Source organism: Coptis chinensis, chromosome 7 (assembly GCF_015680905.1).
Source record: "Coptis chinensis isolate HL-2020 chromosome 7, ASM1568090v1, whole genome shotgun sequence".
Taxonomy (NCBI): domain Eukaryota; kingdom Viridiplantae; phylum Streptophyta; class Magnoliopsida; order Ranunculales; family Ranunculaceae; genus Coptis; species Coptis chinensis.
In genome coordinates, this window is record NC_141462.1 from 1,416,019 (window position 1) to 1,436,616 (window position 20,598).

Genomic DNA, 20,598 nt, shown 5'->3' on the forward strand with positions numbered 1-20,598 from the left:
TTCTTCAGGTTCAACCTTATTAATTTCTTGCTAATCCATAAATGGTCGAGTTTACACATCGGAGCCTTGATTTAACACTAGACCGAATCCTGATTAAGTCCTTTTCTCTTAGTTAGGTAGTCTAGAAGAGCAATTTTATGGTATGCCCACGGAGTGATGAGCTCTCAAGTTTTACCGTGAAAATGTTGAAAATGTTGACAAACATCAGTTCTCTCTAAAAGACAATGTTTCATATGCTTCCTTAGGTATTTCCGTATTTCAATAAATCTCTTGAAAGAGTAGGTTTTGTGAAATACATTGATAATGCCTATTAATCTACACGTCCATGTCCATTGACACTCAAATCACTGTTGGCTTTAAGCAACCATGTTCATTCGATTGGTACAAGTAGAAACTTCATATGACAGTCATCTCTTTATACCATTTCGCTAAAGTGAAAGCTGCATAACATCTAACTATAAGGCAAAAGACAAAGGAAGCCGTTGGATCTTGCAACTGGGGTTGGGTGGGTTCCTAATTGCAACTAGTAATTACATCCCTATATATTTGTAAGAACCTTTTTTTATTTAATTATTTTAGTAATGCCTCCCCGCACTATTAGAAGAATAGAAGCCACCTCCTTCCTATTTCACCTCCTAGGATTAGGATTTATAAGTTCTATGGTTTTTTCAAGAAATTTCCCACTATTATTATTATCATTTTTGCAAAACCAAGAACCGAAAAAAAAAACAAAACATCACTGTAACGGTATAGTGGTGGTCGGTAAGATGTCCGACATCACTAAAGTGTCCCCAAGTCTAGACAAAGGAAATTGAATAGAAAAAGCAAAAGAAGCAAAGAGAAAAGAGAAAACATCATAATGAGTAATTACTAATTAGTAGTGCATGACATACACAATATACTCAGGACAGGCATCACCGGACTTCATATCAAGAGAATGAGTCCTGGTCTGAACGTATCCCCTAGCAAACCGGAAAAGTCCACTGCCTCCAATAATAGGCATCTCTCTAACTTTAGAAAATACTGTATACCTTCCCAATATGCTCTTTGTGCGTGCTACCATTATACTCAAAGTTCATTACCATCAGTAAGTCCACTTCAGTTTGAGATGCAAGAGCGTAAAAAGAACGCCCCTATAAGCTTGGAATTCAATGCTGGACCCATGGTTCCGTCGTTAATACAGTTCCAAATCCAGCATTTACTGGGCTTTTAGGTGGACTTACAGCCATAACAGCAGTTGGTTTAGGACCCCTACAACAATAATAGCCTCACTAGCTCTAGACGTAGGAAATTGAATAGAAAAAGCAAAGAGAGAAAAAGAAAACATCATATAATTCATAAGCAGTAATTAGTAGTGCATGACATAGACACTGTACTCAATACAGGCATCACCGGAGTTGTTATCAAAAGAATAAGTCCTGGCCTGAACATATCCCCTGGCAAACCTGAAAATCCCACTGCCTCCAATTATAGGCATCTCCCTCACTTTGGAAAAGACTGTATTCCTTCCCAATATGCTTATTGTACTACCATTATACTTCCCTTCCATAATTGCAAAGTTCATTGCCATCAGTAACCCCACTTCAGTTTGAGAAGCAAGAGCGTAAAAGCCTTGTGAACGCCCAACAAGCTTGGAATTCAGTTCTGGACCCATGGTTAGCGCGTTATCCGTCATTGTTACAGATCCAAATCCACCATTTAAGGTGCTGTTAGGTGCATTTACAACCTTAACAGCAGTTGGTTTAGGACCTCCTAAAATATCATGCCAGTAGACTTTAAAATGAGTTAGCTTCTCTTTCTTTAGCCCATGTTTTGTTGGGCTTAGACGTTGGCCGAACACGTCTTGTTTTCCGTCGATGGCGAGGATGAGACACCGGGAGACGAAGATGGAGAAAATTGTGAAGGAAAAAGCTGATTTCAAAAGAGTTTTGGCCATGGAGATGGATGTGAGGAGATAGAGATTTTGGTCTGGCCTTGGAGTGAATGGTGCTGATAGCCAGTGTCACACTGGAACATTGGGTTGGATCCAACCAAGTGCCTTCATTTATAATGTGCAATATAGATGTGAATCAGTGAATGTGACTTCCGTAGTCTTTAATAATTAACTATCTTCATAAAAAATTAAAAATTAAAACTTCCGTAGTCTTTAGTCTTTATCCCTTGGAATGAACCTTGAATCAGGCATCTAGAAAAGTCAGGCCTACTTGTAGGTAGGGGTGTTCATGGGTCGGTTCTTACCAGTTTCGATTCTGGGTCTATTTTTAGCGGTTCCTATCGGATTCGGTTCTTTCGGATTTTTTCTTATATTTTAAAAACCCAGACCCATACCCATTAATTAAGTCGGTTCCGGTTCCAGTTTCGGTTCCTTATCGGGTTATACATTTTTATTGCTAATTTTTTTTTTTTTTTTTTTAGTTATATAACCGATATAAAAGTTGGTTTACGGTGACTATAACACTTATCATCGATATTTTTGTCCTCTCATAAGAAGTAATGGTCATAAATTCAATAATAATATTTGAAAGTTATCTAAAAATTTTGAATACATTCTCATACATTATATGTATGTGTATATTTTAAATCGAACATATATATATTATACTATACGTAATGCGTCATATATAGAATAAATACCACATATACCACAATTGTTAGTTAGCATTGCACGTATTCGTTATCTAATATATATACATGTAATATATCAAGCACGTACACATTCATGCATTAGTTAATATAGACAGTGCATAAGTTAATTCATAGTATATCAATATATCGATAGACGTGACACGTAAACATTATTATTAATATTTATAATATACATATTTAATGTAATATTATAAAAGATACATTTAATAACACACATTCACTATTATACTAAATGTTATATATATTTAGTATAATTTTACACCTAACAAATATAGACTATATATAATAATAATGTTTGGGTTTGTTTTTATTTAGTGTAATATAATACTAAATTCTATATATCAAAATCAAACTAATCGGTTCCGATTTCGGTTCGGGTACCCATCGGTTTTTTACTATTCGGTTCTAACGGTTTCGGTTTTTTATCGGGTCGGTTCTTAAAGACCCACTTTAAATGGGTCTAACATTTTAGGACCCAGACCCACTATAAATGGTTCCGATTCCGGTTCCAGTTCGGGTAATTGGGTACCCATGCACACCCCTACTTCTAGGGCCGTAGGGTCACGCGTGGAAATTGAAAAATAAGGAGTTCATAGTTGCGACTAAAAAAGCAAAAAAACTTGGTGGTAGGGACTAGGGAGTAGGGACTAAAGGAAGCCATCTTCTACATTGTTTTTTCCTTTTTCAATTATTATTTCTAAAATAAAAGCAACTGATGATGAGTTGATGATGGCAGCATATTCGGAGATCCTGGGCCGGCTCAACCCTATAGCAAAATATGCATCTGCTTAGACCCGGCAGCCAAAGGACCCCAATATAATTTAGTCTACCATTACTTGTCAGCACACCACTGCTTTTCAGCCCTGGAAAGTAGAAAATTACGTTAGTTTTAAACAGACCCTACGTTTCCTCGGCTCTTCTCCAACAAAAAAACCCTCGCATCAATTGGCATTAGAATTTGCAGTTGGTACAAGTATTTGGCAACCAAAACGTCTAAAACTACTAGGATGAGAATTTGCGAGTGAACATTAGAAGTCTGGGCATGTGCCTTGTCAGAAAATTACGAAACTGCTCGTGTTTTACAACAAAAATAATATTGGGCTTTTACCAAAATATGGAAGATGGGCTTTTTATGGGCTTTACCAATAAGACTCGTGGGTTTTAGTTTTAACTTGATGAACTTTGCTAAAAAAGGGTGGCGGCCTTTTTCTTTAACGTGCGCGCTAGTACTTTCAAATTTCTTCACTAGAGACTGGTATGGAATAGTTGGTTTCACAATAAAATTAAGAGATAATTACATTTGCCAAACAGCTCTGTAGCAGAATGGTTTAACTATTACAGGAGAGCACCAACCTAATCTGTAATTTCCCTTCTTCTCCGTTAGAGTGACCCTTGATGCAATCTGTTTCCCGAACACACTCATAAACTGTGTTCTTCATTTTCAGCAACCGTACCGTCTGGAACGTCTTCATCGGATGTATCTTGTCCATTTTGCTCTTCACATTCTTCGACCAAATCCTTATCAACGGTCACAGAACTAAACCCCTCTCCCTGATGTGGAGAAGGTTTCCTTTCAACCTCGCCCCAGACCCCATGCCTTTAAGTGTTGCTGAGGGGAACTCCAGAGGCTTCTTTGGCCAATCTACAAAGAAATTATTCAAGACCATAAACCTGAAAGCTTGCAAAAGATGACTCTTATCTCTTTTTATATCTGCACTCAGAAGCTTCTGCAAAAGGGTTGGACTTTTCTTCTCAAAGACAGGTCCCACTGTCCCCTAACTTTCCTTTCTTACCAAATCTGTTGACTCCACCACGTTTTCTTTTGCCATGTTTGTTTTGAAATCTACCCTTCTTAGTCGGAGTTCTATTCTGTTCTCTTTCCTGTACTTGGTTCTCGGAGTCCAACAGATAGTTCTTGGGAATTTCAGCAACTTCCACCCCCAACTCCGCCTGTTTTGCCAGAATTTCTTTAAGTTGCTGCAAGAAAAAGTAGTCAGTTATACAAAAAGTACAGGTAAATAAAGCACGTCTCTTGGCATGAATATCAATGCTACGAATAGGAGAACCGCCCTCCAAATGTAGGATTAGAAGCACCCGTAATATGATATTATCCATATCACAGATTAATTAGTTGGGAAAAAATTGTTCACGCAGGGTTAGACATTCATGAAGCACTTTGTCTAATTTGGAGGAATAAAAAGAGACAAGACCAACCCAATCCTCATCAGATGACACCTCTGGTGGTGCAAGGTTTTCATAATATAATATAGCATGAAATGTATCTTTTACAGTTTTACCTGACGACGTTTCTGTGCCACACCGTCAATAACTTTGGGCTCTGTTTTATCTCCAAACTTCTGTAAAGGATACAAATGTTTCCATCATCGAGATACAAGCGTATACTGGTAATTATGGACAGTAAACGCACATTAAACTACACCTTCTCAATGATAGATCTGGAAGGATGGTTTTTCCTTCGTTCTTCACGCCACTGCTGAACTTCTTGCTCCGAGTAGTTTACAGCAAGGGGTCTTGAACTAAAATGAAAACAATAAAAAAGAGAGTCAAAATAACTTTTCACGCCAAAACAAACCACAGCTTCTCATTGTACCTGGAAGGATGCTTTTTCCTCCGTTCTTCGCGCCATTGCTGAATTTCTTGCTCTGAGTAACTCAAAGCATGAGATTTCGAACTAAAATAACATAGATCCAAAAAAAAAAGTCAAAACAGACTATTCACGAGCGAAAACAATAAACTGAAATGAAGATGACAAACAAAGAGTCAAAAACAGCATAAACAAGTGAACCAAGCTCATGCCAATGTCTTATTTACTATGTTTAGTATATTCTGACTAGTATTTTTATAATATATAAGGGATTCTTTATGTAATTAGAAACAGGATGTAGCATTTACAGGTATGGAAGCCTCAATAATTGGCCGAGTTCTCATTTGGCAAATAATTGGAACCTCTAAATATTATTAGCATGGGGTACTAAACCAGTAATAATATCTTAGTTTAGTTGAATGGCTGTTCGGAGATTCGTATAACCCATACTCTTTCTTGAGTCAAACATTTGGCACTCAGAGAGTGTGCGAGGCAAGATTATTTTGCATTCAAATAGATGCTTGTAACACCTTAACAAGAATGCTAATACGTAAATCATTTAACTGGGCTTCGTTGTACCTATAACTATCCCGACTAGGTGAAGTGTTTACTCGTGTGACACCTTAAGGTAGGCTTCTGATTACTGTCACATGCTCCTCTTTATTTATTATAAGCTAATATGTTCTTATATCACAATTGTAGATTAAAATAAAAAATAGCCATTTCTCATGGCTTGTTTAAGTTGTTACTTTTCTTTCAGTTCAAGTTACAGTGCAAAATAGTTACCTCTGCGCACTGATTTTTTCTTCAGTGCACTTACTCAGATGAGGTTTTCTTGCTCCGTTGTCATTGTTTCCTGTTACCAGCAGTAAAGGGTTAAACCAGGACCAAAACTAGCTTATTCAAGAAAAGATAAAAAGAGGGAGGGGTATGGATGAGGGCACCAGAAATTAAGACTTGTAAATTACTGATTAGAAAAGGATTAAAAACAGTAGAATGAAGAAATTGCTCTAAAAATGAAAAGGATCACGAAGTCCAAACCTTTTCCCTTAAAGGGCTTGAACTTTCCCTTTGCAATTGCCTTGGGATGAAAATTGGATTTCTGAAACCTGAACAAGTTTGATTCCATTAAGAAGTAACATATACAATCCAAACTTTCTAGAACCACAAAAACTGGTGGAACCATCATGTATACCGACTAACTCACCTTGTATTCTGAGATTCTGTTTTCGGAGATTCATTCTGAATTCTTGTAAAATCATTTCCTTGGGGATTCCTCTGATTGAAATTTGAGATATTACTCCCATTATCATTAGCATGATTTCCCTGATGTATTAGTCGAGACATGCATATATTAGAGAGGGTTTCTCTATTTTACAAAATTAATAACAAAATAATCAATCTAATCATGAAACTATGGTTCAGAACGTTTCCAAATGTAGTAAAATAAAACTGCACATATCTGGTAACTATAGGCAGCAGTACTATATGCTAACATTAGATGGTCCGACATTATATTTACTTCAGAAAGAAATGCACTATTTATTACAAAGTGCAAATACCAAATAGATTGGTCGTGAAAGTTACCTGTGATTTTCCAAAGTTGTTGGATTGCAAGTTATTCTGACTTTGTTGCATTTGAGCTGGACTACTAGTGAGTGATGAAAGCGAATTCCTCTGCAACTGTTGACTCGTAACAGGCGACCCTTGCACAGCATTTGGACCCATAGTAGACGGGCCAAACATATTTTGATCTTTGGTATTATATGAAACTTGCTGGGAATTCACCATGCCTAGTTGTGGATTCATACAAGGGCCAATATTTTGAGAACCTTGGGCACTTCCCATCGCATGATTAAAACAAGGGGGAATATTAAACGGATTAACCTGAGGAGGAAAACCAATGTGGTTCTGCGGAAACTGCCCAAAAGGCAAACCAGTAATTTGATTCATATTTTGAGGAATCTGATTAAAATTAAACTGACCACCAGGTATATTTCCAAAAAACTGACCACCAAGGGTTGACACGACGCGAACTGATTCATATTCTGCATAACATTCTGTGGATAAAACTGAGGTTGGGGTAAACCTCCCATATGAATATTTTGCAATGGTAATTGATACTGATTATTGAACTGTGTGTTTAAATTATTACATGGGATTGGATAATAAGAGTTGTTTGAATTTGCAATAAAAGCAACCTGATAAGCAATAAAGAGCCCACACATTAATTACTTGTATATATATAAAAAAACAATCTTTTAAAAAAGAAAAAAGAAAACAAACCTGTTGAGTATTAGTTTTTCCTTCAGCTCGAATTTGGTTGGGAAGCTGGGGTGGTTGAAAAGGAAGCATCTTCTTTCTTTCTGTCCAAAGACTCTGAAGAGAGTAGTGGGGTTTAGGGTTTTAGTTCAAAGCCTATAATAAAATGCCGATAGTGTTCGAAATATCGGTGGATAATATGTTAAGATATTTCGAAGATATTCTTTTTGAAACTACCATTCAATTCACTAGCTAATCTCCAACGCTTTATATAGCCATGAAGAAAACAATGTCATGCTCTATGCCTAGCTTGTAAAACATAAATTTTAACTTTGGAGGCTAGATTTATCAATGAACACCACTATCGTAATGGCGTTTCCATTGAGGTTTCCCAATTTCATTAACAAATTCAATCTTTATGGCGTTTCCAATTTCATTAACAAATTCAATCTTTATGATGATCGTTTCAATCAATTTGACTTTGATTTTGCTACCTCAAACCCTTCGAATTTCTTCGAATTTGATGTAACTAGTGCTCCTTTCGTTTTACAAGTTCTAATGGTGCTGTTAATTAGTAAAAATTATCAATGACCCGAAAAATATGTAGTAGTTTTACAAGTTCTAATGGTGTTGTTAATTAGTAAAAATTATCAATTGCCCAAAAAATATGTAGTCCTTTTACAAGTTCTAATGGTGTTGTTAATTAGTAAAAATTATCAATTGCCCAAAAAATATGTAGTCGTTTTACAAGTTCTAATGGTGCTGTTAATTAGTAAAAGTTATCAATGGCCCGAAAAATATGTAGTCGTTTTACAAGTTCTAATGGTGCTGTTAATTAGTAAAAATTATCAATGGCCCGAAAAAAATATGTAGTAGTTTTGTTGCAATATATGTAGTAGTTTTGTTGCAATTTTATTGAGATCTGGTTTTAGTTTCTCAGACACACATTTCGGAATTATAAAAATGGGTGACTTTGCTTTATAGACAAAAAAAAAAGTAAATAAAAAAGTTTTTTTTCCCATGTAAAATGTAAATATTAAAGTTAAAAGTAAAAAAGCAAAATTGGATTATGCTAAAATTTATTACAACTCAATTTAATACGCTCCGATTCTTACATAGTTTGAACAAAACAATATCATCCCAGCTCGTAAAATACACCACCTGCACGTTGGATGCTAGAATGATCCTTGATAATTTAGAAAGGTTTGAATTAGGGGCATGCAGAATGAAATATTTTCATAGTAAAGCGTAGCATGCCAACATTGTTGACATTCCTCGAGAGCTCATGTCCATTTGTTGGTTTAAATTTACAATTTTTCTCTTTTAAACTCTATTGTATTTGTTAGGAAGTTAGAAACAAATATCAAAGCACTTGCTAACTAGTGCTGTCCTCATTTACAAAACGTGTGTCCCCATCCTAGTTGCTGTCTAAAACTAACGTAGGTGACAAAGAGAGTTAAGGACAGAAAACAAATTCTTCACAATTTCGGAATCACCTCACAGAGTTGGAAAATGACAACGTTTGACTAATGGAACCAGGTTTCTAAGTAAACATGTTAGGCACATGCATCTCAATTCCTGCCTAGAGTTATTAGAGTTGAAGAGTACCTAAATCATTTAAACCCAGTGTGGAAGCTTGTTTTGTTTCACAACTCTCTTTGTGAATTTGAGGGCTTAAGACAAAGTTTTGTCTTGGTACTTTGTTCTTGAAATAAGAATGGAGATGGAATGTTATACTCATTCTCTAGGGGTTGCAGCAGTTGTTCTTTATCTAAGTTTTTGCATCTTGTCTACAACAATCCTAGCAACTACCGAACTAGAAGATGAGAATGTAAACTGGAGGAGCAATGAAGAGGCTATGAATCTCTACGAATCATGGCGCAAAGAACACGCTTATACTCTCTTGGAAGAAAAGGAAAACAGATTTGAAATCTTTAAAGATAATTTGAGATTTATTGACGAGCACAATGCAGGGAACCACACATATAAGTTGGGATTGAATAAGTTTGCTGATTTGTCTTGCGATGAATTTGGGTCAATGTACTTGGGTACATATGTTAAAAGAAATGGTAGTGAGCATTTGACACTGAGGAGTAGTAGCTACAAGAGTGCTTCTAGCAGCAAGGAGATAACAGCTGAAAAGTTGCCGAGCTCTGTTGATTGGAGAGAAAGAGGAGCAGTTACTTCAGTTAAAGACCAGCGAACTTGCGGGGCTTGTTGGGCGTTCGCAGCAACCGCTGCAGTGGAAGGAATAAATAAGATTGTAACAGGTAACTTGTCAGAACTTTCAGCACAAGTGCTATTGGACTGTGACAACTATGATTACTACTTCAATGGGAATGCAGGATGCAATGGGGGTCTGCCGGATCTTGCTTTCGAATATATCATCAGTAGCGGAGGCATAGTCCACGAAGATGATTACCCTTACCATGCAAGAAATAGGTATTGTTTCTTGGACAAGAGAAACAAAGAAGTTGTGACCATTGATGACTACAGAAGTATTGACGATGAAAAGGCATTGCAGGCCGTGGTGGCAAAACAACCTGTCGCTCTTAGTATTTACATCAAACGTGGTGCTCTTACGTTCTATAAATCAGGTATTTTCACTGGACCATGTGGATCGGATTCAATCCATTCTATGACTATTGTTGGGTATGGAGTAGATAATGGTATAAAATATTGGATTGTGAAAAATTCATGGGGAGCTGATTGGGGAGAAGATGGATACATCAGGATGGAACGCAATGTGGCTGACACTAAGTATGGTCTATGTGGGATTGCTAAGGCAGCAATATACCCCATCAAGAAGAGTCCGAATCGTATCTATACAAGTTCAACAACTAGGCTTGACAAAATTCATATGTTTTTAATCATACTAGGAATACCTCAATACTATTTCTTAGTGGGTAAAATTACAGGGGGAAGGATTCAGGATTTTACTTGAGGTTGTGTCTTCCCTATTATGCTTCTATCTTTTCCCTTCTGCAATAAAAGAACACAGATACTTTGCCTTCATAATCCCTACGGACGTTGTTTCACTCCTCCTTGGGGCCTTAATTCTTTAGCACCATTTGACAATATAATTACTCCATCTGTAGACTAATGAAACAAAAAGGCGTGAAAATTTGGAGCAATATGACATCAAGAAGTGTAAAAGAGGAGCAGAGTTCCCTCCCACGGATACAATATTCTTACTCGAAAACGTGTCCCAACGAGAAGGTAGAAGTCAATACTTGAAATCAAAAAGGATAAATCATTAGGAAACTCAATGGCAAGACACTAAGCATCGCTCGTACACACTGCAAAGTGCAAACTCCTGTGAGCCTATACTCTATCTACACAGCTACACTACAAGACTTTCATCTCTTGATTAATCTCACGGACTTTCGCTCTGCGAAGTGAAAACCTGATGTCTTTCACTCTTCAAAGCCAGTGTTTGAACTTGTGTAAGTGGAATAAACCAGAAATTTGACAAAAGAAATGGCTTCTTGATAACTTGGAAAGTATCATGATCCTCAATATATCATCTGCAAAAAATGGACCACAATTCGCCTAGGTCAAACAACTACTTATTAATTCTAACAATGCCTAGGAGAAAAACTCCAAACTTGTCCTTTAGACAAAACACCTTTTTTCTTGTTTTTCCATAAAAGACCAATCCAACTGCATTACATTATATATATCAAGTCATACTAATTCAATGGCCCTAGTTGCAAAGCTGGATACCATTCACTTTACCACGTCCTGACACACCAGTAGCATAAAGCAGCGCATCCTTCATCTGCACAGCCAGAACCACCACTACCTGATGGTGGATATCCCCTACAAAGCTTCTCGAGGACAACCTACATCATCCCAAAAAAGAACCTGGATACATAAGTAGAATGAATCAGAGTGCAATCTTAGAAAGCGCAAATGACATTCCATTATCAAATAAGCAATTAAAAGTGTATTGATATTCATTAACAAATTAGCAAAGAGGGCCACTTGAGAGACAGAGTTGGATTCAACATTACATATTCAAGTCATTGATGGCTGCAATGCTTTTATTGACAATAAAAACTCCGCACCCAAGACCGAATTGGATGATGTGTGTTGAGATGAAAATATGAAACAAATCATATCAGAACACCGAGGTTCGTGACAGCTCGAGCTTATCATACTGAAAACCATCAGGATGTTTCAGTTTGAAAGCTGCAGTAATCATTTTGAAAAGCCTGGTTCTCTTTGTCTCATGCACAGTTATTCCACATTTTAGAATCATAAAATCGATCTAAGATCCATAATTCAGGCAGATTTTCATTTCCCAACTTACACAGACTGATTCATACTGAAATAAAATCAGCCAACTCTGTCATCAGAAACTTACTCCAGTTACAGGATTTCCAGTAGAAGACAAACACCATGCAAAATAACAACAGATTGTCTATATCTTCTTCAAATGCTTCAAATGCTTTTTGAAACAAAATTTCGCTATTTTCAAATTCCAATCTTTTCTTAGAGCACAAGTACCATTTGAAACATCCCCGAGAATTTTCTAGATGTAGACCTACTTAAGGTATAAAAGCTATGGCATTATGACATGAAAAAAAGTATAAATGATAAATAAAACGATAAAATAATAAATTAATCAAATAGAAAATGTCTCCTGCAATTCTGCAAAACACACTCATCCACATGCATATCACTTTATTAATTCATTTTATTTTTATTTTTTCTGGCGTTGTGTATGCGACTATCGCCATTAAAATGCAATGTAATACACAAGTTTCAAGATGGTATGTATATAATAGAATCCCTACACCTTGGACCCTAAACTTTTATGTAACCATTCACACACTTTGTACATGCCATTATGTCATTCACTAGGATAATGAATCACAAATTCACAATCCCACATTGTAGTAAAGTTGTATTCAAGGTAGTTTTATCCTGATCAATCTAGATATGGTTGATAAACTCAAAGACCACAAGCAAACAAGCATTTGAAAATTTCATAAAAGCATAAATTGTTAAAAGCAGGTACAGAGGCCAATAGGAAAAGGGCAGTAAGAGACAGTAGCAAACAGCACAAACAGATACAAGTTGAGAGATCCCTAACCTTTTAAAGAAGTACACAGAGAGCCTCCATAGCTCTAATCTTTTGTTTCAGGAACTTAGTGAAAAAATCCTCTGCATTTGTAAGATCCACACAAACACACCCTTCTCTGCATATTCCTAAAGTATGTCCCACAAAGTCCATAATCATATGTCAGTTCTGTCATGGGAGGTATGTGTTTCATTGCGTAAAACATAATATGAGGAAAGGATTCGTCGCTGTGATCATATAAAACTGGCTGCCAGAAGACATTTGGTGAGCAGCTGTGGTTCATGAAACGAGCCACGTTCCCTGAATGTTTCGCACTTATAACCAAAGATAATTGGGGACCACGTGCCTCGTGTCTTTCTTCATCCAGTAATTCAGGCGCATAATTCCATTCAAAAGAGTCATCAATGTCACAGGTAGAGTCAAAGACATACTCATTTTCTTCGTCTCCGTCCATATCAACCCCAACCTTAACTTCATCTACTACTTCGCCTGCATACTCACAAATAAATGTACCAGCACGGATTGGATCCCATGAGCGCAGACCCCAACCTCTATCATTAGTCTTAAAAACCTCCAATCGGACTCTCAGACCATTTTGAGACACCTGATTTCGGCAATTAGGATAGCATTTGCACGAGGGACCACACTCGTGAATCACATGTTTCCGTACTACAAGAACACCATTGGCAGTGTGTGGTAGACTGCCACCATTTTTCATAACACATGAACAATTGGGATCGCCAGGGAGGCATGTGCTCTGGCAACTACAACCAACAGATGGACCCATTGACTTGATTGGTTTTGAGTACTTGAGAGTACGCGAATATGTGAAATGGGCAGGCCCCTTCTCATAATCGACATCATTTACGAGAGAGACAGGTAATTTTTCTGCACCTGAAGTTAGGTCAGGCAATATAAGCCCAGGCCTAGAACTGACATTATCCCTCCATTGCTGAACTGATTTCCAGATAACAAAAGCCTCAGGCTGCCCAGGTATTCTAAGCAACTTATACTTAAAAACATTGCAGCCTGACTTCCCTTTCTCCGTCCACGACTCATGAACTTTGTAGAGGCCATCATAGACATAAATCTTTCCAGTAACATTCACCAGGTCCCTCATACCACGTATTACTCTAACCTCATTACCTCGGTGTAAGCTTCTCTCTAGAGCAAGATTACCCCTTTCAAGCTTTTGATCACCTGCTTCCTTTTCCTTCTTGTCTTTCCTCTTAGATACCCCGCCCTGACCACTATAAATCAGCACATCCTTATCTTCAACATCATCCTCATACCCTCCAGACGATACAATGCTTACAGCCACAGGTTCTTCTTCACGGTCAAACTTGACATTCATGTAGTCGATCCCAGCCATACTTGGAGCATGTAATCCAACCAAACACATCTCAATTCTGAAAAAGAATATGTCCCCAATCTCAATCCCAGGAACAGCTCCAATCCTTTTCCTTGTATTCGCTCGAATCCCATTGTTCATCAACGCTGTACTAGCTCTTAAATCAGCCCGTTTATTACCACAACTTGTTTCCTTAGCATCTTCAAGCTGAGAGAACCTCCGTCTAAGCGCATCAAATTTCATCCGAACTTCCCCAACCGATTCAACATCACCATCTGCCGGTGCAAAAAACCTAATCTCGTCATTTCTCTTAACTTTCTTATGCGACTTCGTCTTCTGCACTCCATTACTAGTCCCTTCTCCAACACTACTAGAAACATTAACTAGAGAAGGCGATCTCCCAGTATTAACTCTACCCCCACTTTGCATTTCATCAAACTTTCTCATATTATCACTCCACCCATTATCTCCAGATTCCTCCTTTCCCTGCCCACCATCTACCACCTTATTCTTAAACTTATTACTAGACGGCCCAGCAGTACCAAATGGAGGAACTTGCTGAATTGGTGGTTGTTGTTGACTCTGGGGCTGGTCAGTAGTATTGTAAAATGGATAAAATGGATTATACCCATTCGGAACAGGTCCAAAAGGCGGCGCACAAACAAAAGGGGATGATCCTTGTGATGACAAATTAGGTGGACATGGAAATAATGGTGCTAATGTTCTTAATGGTTTTACATCAAGTACTTTAGATTTATCATAACAACCTGATGAAGTATTATTATTATTATTATTATCCATGGCCTTCTTTTCAACAACAACAACAACAACAACAACAATAGTAATTGAATTAAACTAAAATAAAATAAGCTTACCTAAAAAGTAATTGCAATTGAAATTAGGGTTTGTCAATTTCTACTTTTTATAACTTTTTTCTCTCTCTTTGAACGCACTAGTTTTCATTTTAATTTTATCATTTTATTATTATATTTTGGTTCTTGATGTTTGAGCTTTGGACAAATGTACAGTCACTGAATATTGACCGTTGATTTTTACACAGAATATTTTTTTTCTTTCCACTTTTGGGTAAATCTACATTGAACTCAAGATATCGCTAGTAAAGTAGTAAATGGTAGGCAAAATATATTAATTGAATAAGACAATAATGGAAACTAAAATAAAACAAATGAAAATTAATTAACTTGATGATACTAACTTAGTTCCAGGTGTGGAAACTCTCTATATAATTTTCAAATTAAATGAGGATTTTAGGGACATATTTTATCATGACACTTAAACAAATTCAAAATCGTTAGGATATTTATAAGTTTCGGATTATACTAATATTTTGTAGATGTGATTTCCTAACTATTTTAAACATTGTCACAGAAAATTAAAAAAATTCAAAAATTCAAAATTTGCCAAATGTAGTTAACAATTTATAAAAATTTGGTTAATTGTAGACCGTTCATTTTCACTATTTTTTATACTATATTTGGCAAGTTTAGAAATTTGTGATTTTTTATTATTATTTGTGACAATATTTATAATAGTTTTGAGATCATATCTACAAAATATTAGCCCAATACAAAACTTATAAATATCCTAACCATTTTGAGTTTGTTTACATATAAAATATGTTCCTAGAACTTTTTCTTTTTAGTTATACTAGGATATGTCCGTGCCGTACAACACTAATGAACTCAATGCACCTTCGGCGCTATCTCCTCTATCAACCTAATTGGTTATTATCCATAAGCCCAATAAGATCAATTTATATACGCAGCATTATGCTAAATTGGAGGCCCAACAATTTATAAAGCTTGGTCAGGTGTTTATAAGCCCCAAGAATTGTTGACTTTTGAATAATTTTTAGATAGATCACATAGATACTGATTTGGTTTAACAAAATTGCACAAACCCCTAAATCACTTAGATTCGTCATGTTATATTTTGTAAGAAAGATTTGTAGCCGCCGGATTGGGCCCTTCTGCCCCCACACCGTTATGTATTGTTATATAGAAAAATAGTTCATTTTTTATAAATTACTGATTTAGCCTCCTCATCTAGATGTAAGACACCTCATGGTGTTTGCTTTTTGCTTTTTGCTTTTTGCTTTATGTTTTTTGTTCGTCTTTATCTTTTCTTCTTGAGCAAGCTAAGACTATTTTTGAAATAATGACATCATCTTCAATCTTTTGAACTAAAGACAAAATCTCCATACTTTTGGGTTTGAGTATTTGATTGTTGACTTTGACTTTTTAGCACTTTCTCATATAAGCTCAAGTCTTTCTAAATAGCATTAATAAAACTCATTTTGGCAGTAAAGTGTATCTTTTACTATAACCTGCAAATTATAGTAAAAGTTATAAATTGTCTATTTATTATGCGTAAGAATGACTGTAATGCAATAATATAAGGGAATTAAAACGCATATTTAGAGTTTAATCAGTAACTCTGTCAACCAGATCGAACACTATTCCTCACTGCTCAATTTCCACCCCACAGGGCAAAGATTGTTGACATGTATAGTAAATGAGAGGTGACAATTTATGGGCCTCTGCACTCTTTGCCAATTCGTATTGAGATGGATGTTCATTTCCTGATCATAGCCAACCCCAAGAACCTTCGTAGACCATCCGAATGAAGGTTCACACGGAGAGAAACTTAGAAAGGAGTGACAGGCGCTTTTAGCAAAATTAGAGGGCCATACAGAAGCCATCATTTAAGATTTGAAGAGGGTCTTTTGTGTGGCCCCTTCAAATGAAAAAAAAGAGGGTCATATTGTGAGACTGTGAGAGAACCTATGGCAAAACCAAACAAAAAAAACTAAAGAAAGAAACTGCAGCTAAGTGCAGAACAACAACCCAGTTACTGCTGCTTTGTCATGGACAGTTGACGGCCAATCAGAACGGTTGTTACACAGGCCAAGTCCAGCTCAATACCGACATTTCTAGATCCAAAGATGATAGTGTAAAACGATGATGTCGTCAACCTTGGTTGGTGGTTTGGTGCCAGAACAGAGAAGCATTATGCCATATTGCCATTCAGAATAGAGGACCAGAGCTAAGATTTCCAGGCACCTAGCTGAATTGCCTACGCTTAGTAGTCTTGTAACCAAGCTAAAATAAGTACATTTCTGAACTTGCTAGAAACTGTATATAAACAATGTGTACAATCTTCGTATATATGTTTTGTGTGGAACACACAAATATTAACGGTACAGTTTGTAAGAATGTCCGTCAATTAACATTCTTACCACTTGCTAATCTTTGCTTTTCTTCCTCCACTTGTTCGAGCAATACTTCTAGCTCTGCTTCATTTAGTCCTTCTAACCGCTTCTGTAAAACAAAATTCAATACCAGAATTTAAAGATAAGTACACAGATATCAATACGTTATTTGAGCTAGTTCTGACGCAAACATTTATTTAAAGTAACTACACAAGTTACCAATCTACATGTGTGTACTGCAGTAAAACTGTTATTGATAAGTATTATTTTGGATTTTCACTCTATAAATGAGACAGAGGAAACATGATGTTGAAGTCACCAATGATGTTTTGTATATGAACAACAGGAGAAGTCCCACATAATTATAATTCCACGATGGTAAAACCTACACTAGCTATAAAGTTCTACCAACAAATGTTACAAGGGTCAAGGGGTGCATTTGACAAAAAAGAAGGGAGTAGAAGTTCTACCATCTTCCTATCTCAGTCCCTGATATCCATCGACAAAATGACCCCCAGTAAGTGAATATTGATAACCAACAGTTATCCAAAAAGATACTCAGTTCTTTCATGCTAACTTAAGCCCCACCCAACAAGAGTAAACTAGCAATCAGTCTCTTTCAACACGTTAATAAAAATCTTTACCTAAGTAGGATCAGTAAGTGAGCCACATGAAGCTCAGAATTCCTGGTTCTTATTGACAAATCGACATTTAATCGATATTTAGTAAACTTGCTACATTTCAAAACCACTCAAGAGAGAGAGAGAGAGAGAGAGAGAGAGAGCAACTATGTTTCAAATGAAAGTGTGTAACCTGCATGACTTTGCTTTCGTAATCACGTAATTGTTGAGCATAGGTCATTTCCTTGTTAGATACCCTAAAGATGTATGTAGAAATCCATCCAACTGTCAGCCCCAAAACCAGCACCAACTGAACAACATTGCCAGCTTGCAGAGGATCAACTCCAAAAACTGCATAGGACACAGAGATCAGTCATTAGTCTAGCCTGAGTTGGCATATATCATACTTCAATAGGCCAGGCTGAATTCTGAAGCATTATTTAAGCAACACCCAATCACTAGTTCCAGGAAAAATTGCAGATTTTACTTTCCTCAAGTTTTCATTACGTTCGTCCACTTCTATGTAACTTGATTTGATTTTTTATATATATTTTTATACTATGCATAACGAGTTAGCATGAAGACGTTGCAAACTGATGAAAGACCAAGCATGACTTAATTATAGTTAAAGAATGATATTTCAAGACTTTCAGTGAAATCATACCTTTTCAGCAGTAATGTTTTCCTCAAATGACTTTCGTAGAGCAGATTTTATCGTAAGGGTACCCTTATCTAATTATCTTAAATTAATTGTTACACATGCTTTATTAGTTCAAGACAAAATCGGTCTTTTTGAGCCTGATACATATGATACAATTTAGACAAAGGATATAGCCCGACGGTAAATCGTCGCATACTACAAGAGCTCTGTTGCTGATAGTCACCGCAACAGAGTGAATAAACAAGAAGGAGAGAGAGGTACCTCAAGTCCACTTTTTAAACCAACTCCAAATAAGGTAATTCCAACTCCAATCAACAAAACATCCTTCCTCGAGTATCCAAAAGGTACCTGCCAATCAGAGATTAAAAGCTTCTATAAATTGGTATGTTCATGTTCCACAGAGAAAAAGTAATTGCACTCTCAACTGGTTTTAACTGGAGTAACAAAATTAAAACGTCCAGCATAACAAAAGAGAATGTTCTCAATTTACTATCTAGCACGGGAACCTCTCTTGTTATGCCTAACAACTACAGTATTAAATGTCCAAAAGGAAAACAAAATGCTTCTGTTCTACAAATGGTATGAATCTTTCAAATAAGACCAAGACATGTATAGGTTATACACATTTCTTAAAACAAGTATCAAAACGAGGTAAGACAACCACTGCTCATGATACATGCCTTATCCTTATCAGATGCTTTGGAGTCATCAGGACTGCTGTTAGAAGGCGAGGAACCACTGCTCCTAGTGATCCCAGGGAACTTTTTCCTGAACTTCATGCCACTGCTGTCACATTTAAAAAAGGGATAGTCGTCTTTGAATAGAGAGCTGCCGCAAGTAACTTCCCCTGCAAAAGCAATTGAGTAATTCTTAGTAGAGAAGTATGAAAAAGACTACACATTTGAAAAATAAAAATGTATAGGTTGAACCCCCAAAAACACCATCTATCATGTTACATCAATAAGCTAATAATTTCACCTCACTCAATCGAACGCCAAAATCAGAGAAACAAATGGATCCACATGGGCACATAGCTCAAGTCATAACCTCAGTCAGCTCAATGCCTCAATTAAATAGTAATCATAAGCACTAACCCCGCTCCACTCACATACACACACACACAGTGATACAAATAAAGTTGATAGAAGCAAAAATGAAGAACGGGACGTTACAAGAAACAATACCATTCACAAAAACGTGATATGAAGTTAAAATTAGCTTCAGTTAACATACCAAGTTATCATGAAAACCAGTACGTAAACAACACAAAACCAATTGGGAAATAATGAGATGAAGACTTACTGGGCAACTTGTGAAGCACATAAGATGGTGTGAACAGGTTGCTCTTTGGTATAGTTTCTGAAGATAAGCCATGTAGTGGAACCAACGAAGTAGGAGAGAGAAATAAGGCTGAAGCCATTAGATTACACAGTACAAATGCAATGCTTCAAGTTCAAGTTCCAGTTCCAGGAAGCTAGTCCAAGCAAATTTTCAGAGAATATGAAAAATATCTAGTGTCTCTGTCACCATGGATTGCACCACGGCTTAGCATTCACCACGCCTTCAGATTATCACCTGCATTGCACGTGTGAGATTTTACTAGTGGAATTTCGTGGTACATCTCGGTTTTCTAATATATATATATCAATATATCGTCTGATATTTCTGAGGACGAAACTTTAACTGAAGTCGCCATTGCTTTCTATAGGCAGTGCAGTTTAAGTTTTAAGCGGTAGCTAATCGGTTAAGGAGTGCATAGCTATTAGGCCTAGTAATCGGATAGGTGATAATTCTAAATAAGATTTTCCATTCCCATAAATAATCTATAACACATGCCACAAATAACTATTAGCTAAATGTATATTAAAGTTAAATGAAAATGAGAAATATATCCAACAATCACCAAAATGCAATCATAGCCTCATTATATGGTTTATTGGTCAACATAAATTAAATAAAAAACATATAAAATATGAAAAACACAAAGCTAAAATTAAATTAGTTTTATATATCATAGGTTTTTTGTTCTATAACTTTATATATACAAACCATGTTTTGAGAAAAACATAAAACAATAAAACCTTAACCCATTAATCGCTGCTTTTTTAACACTTATTTGTACTAAATCTCCC

General features: G+C 36.4%; 4 protein-coding genes and 1 pseudogene across 6 annotated transcripts; 1 reads left to right on the forward strand and 4 right to left on the reverse strand.

The window, feature by feature from the left end:
• Positions 1-842: 842 nt before the first annotated feature.
• Positions 843-2,029, reverse strand: LOC147485069 (dirigent protein 22-like). Its single transcript, XM_086572757.1, has one exon. It carries the CDS (start codon positions 1,934-1,936, stop codon positions 1,349-1,351), a length of 588 nt encoding a protein of 195 aa, XP_086428883.1. The 5' UTR covers positions 1,937-2,029; the 3' UTR covers positions 843-1,348.
• Positions 2,030-3,899: 1,870 nt separating this feature from the next.
• Positions 3,900-7,672, reverse strand: NUFIP (GATA zinc finger protein). The gene is made up of 9 exons (XM_086573152.1): positions 7,538-7,672; positions 6,839-7,452; positions 6,459-6,577; positions 6,293-6,360; positions 6,038-6,107; positions 5,258-5,338; positions 5,087-5,183; positions 4,944-5,003; positions 3,900-4,623 (listed from the first exon to the last, which is right to left on the reverse strand). Exons 2-9 carry the CDS (start codon positions 7,202-7,204, stop codon positions 4,399-4,401), a joined length of 1,086 nt encoding a protein of 361 aa, XP_086429278.1. The 5' UTR covers positions 7,205-7,452; positions 7,538-7,672; the 3' UTR covers positions 3,900-4,398.
• A 1,433-nt stretch (positions 7,673-9,105) lies between these two features.
• LOC147485071 (cysteine proteinase COT44 pseudogene) lies at positions 9,106-14,925 on the forward strand (annotated as a pseudogene). Its single transcript, XR_015201460.1, has one exon. The product of XR_015201460.1 is annotated as a cysteine proteinase COT44 pseudogene (transcript).
• LOC147485072 (histone-lysine N-methyltransferase, H3 lysine-9 specific SUVH1-like) lies at positions 10,981-15,110 on the reverse strand. 2 transcript variants are annotated; one of them, XM_086571553.1, is made up of 2 exons: positions 12,615-15,110; positions 10,981-11,380 (listed from the first exon to the last, which is right to left on the reverse strand). In XM_086571553.1, the coding sequence occupies exon 1, from the start codon at positions 14,752-14,754 to the stop codon at positions 12,670-12,672; it is 2,085 nt and encodes a 694-aa protein (XP_086427679.1). In that variant the 5' UTR covers positions 14,755-15,110; the 3' UTR covers positions 10,981-11,380; positions 12,615-12,669. The 2 variants fall into 2 exon arrangements, with proteins under 2 accessions (XP_086427679.1, XP_086427680.1); XM_086571554.1 differs by having other exon boundaries at positions 10,981-11,358; positions 12,615-14,928.
• Positions 15,111-17,064: 1,954 nt separating this feature from the next.
• On the reverse strand, positions 17,065-20,036 carry LOC147485073 (uncharacterized). The gene is made up of 5 exons (XM_086572164.1): positions 19,769-20,036; positions 19,147-19,313; positions 18,709-18,814; positions 17,999-18,156; positions 17,065-17,294 (listed from the first exon to the last, which is right to left on the reverse strand). Exons 1-5 carry the CDS (start codon positions 19,884-19,886, stop codon positions 17,196-17,198), a joined length of 648 nt encoding a protein of 215 aa, XP_086428290.1. The 5' UTR covers positions 19,887-20,036; the 3' UTR covers positions 17,065-17,195.
• Positions 20,037-20,598: the final 562 nt, after the last annotated feature.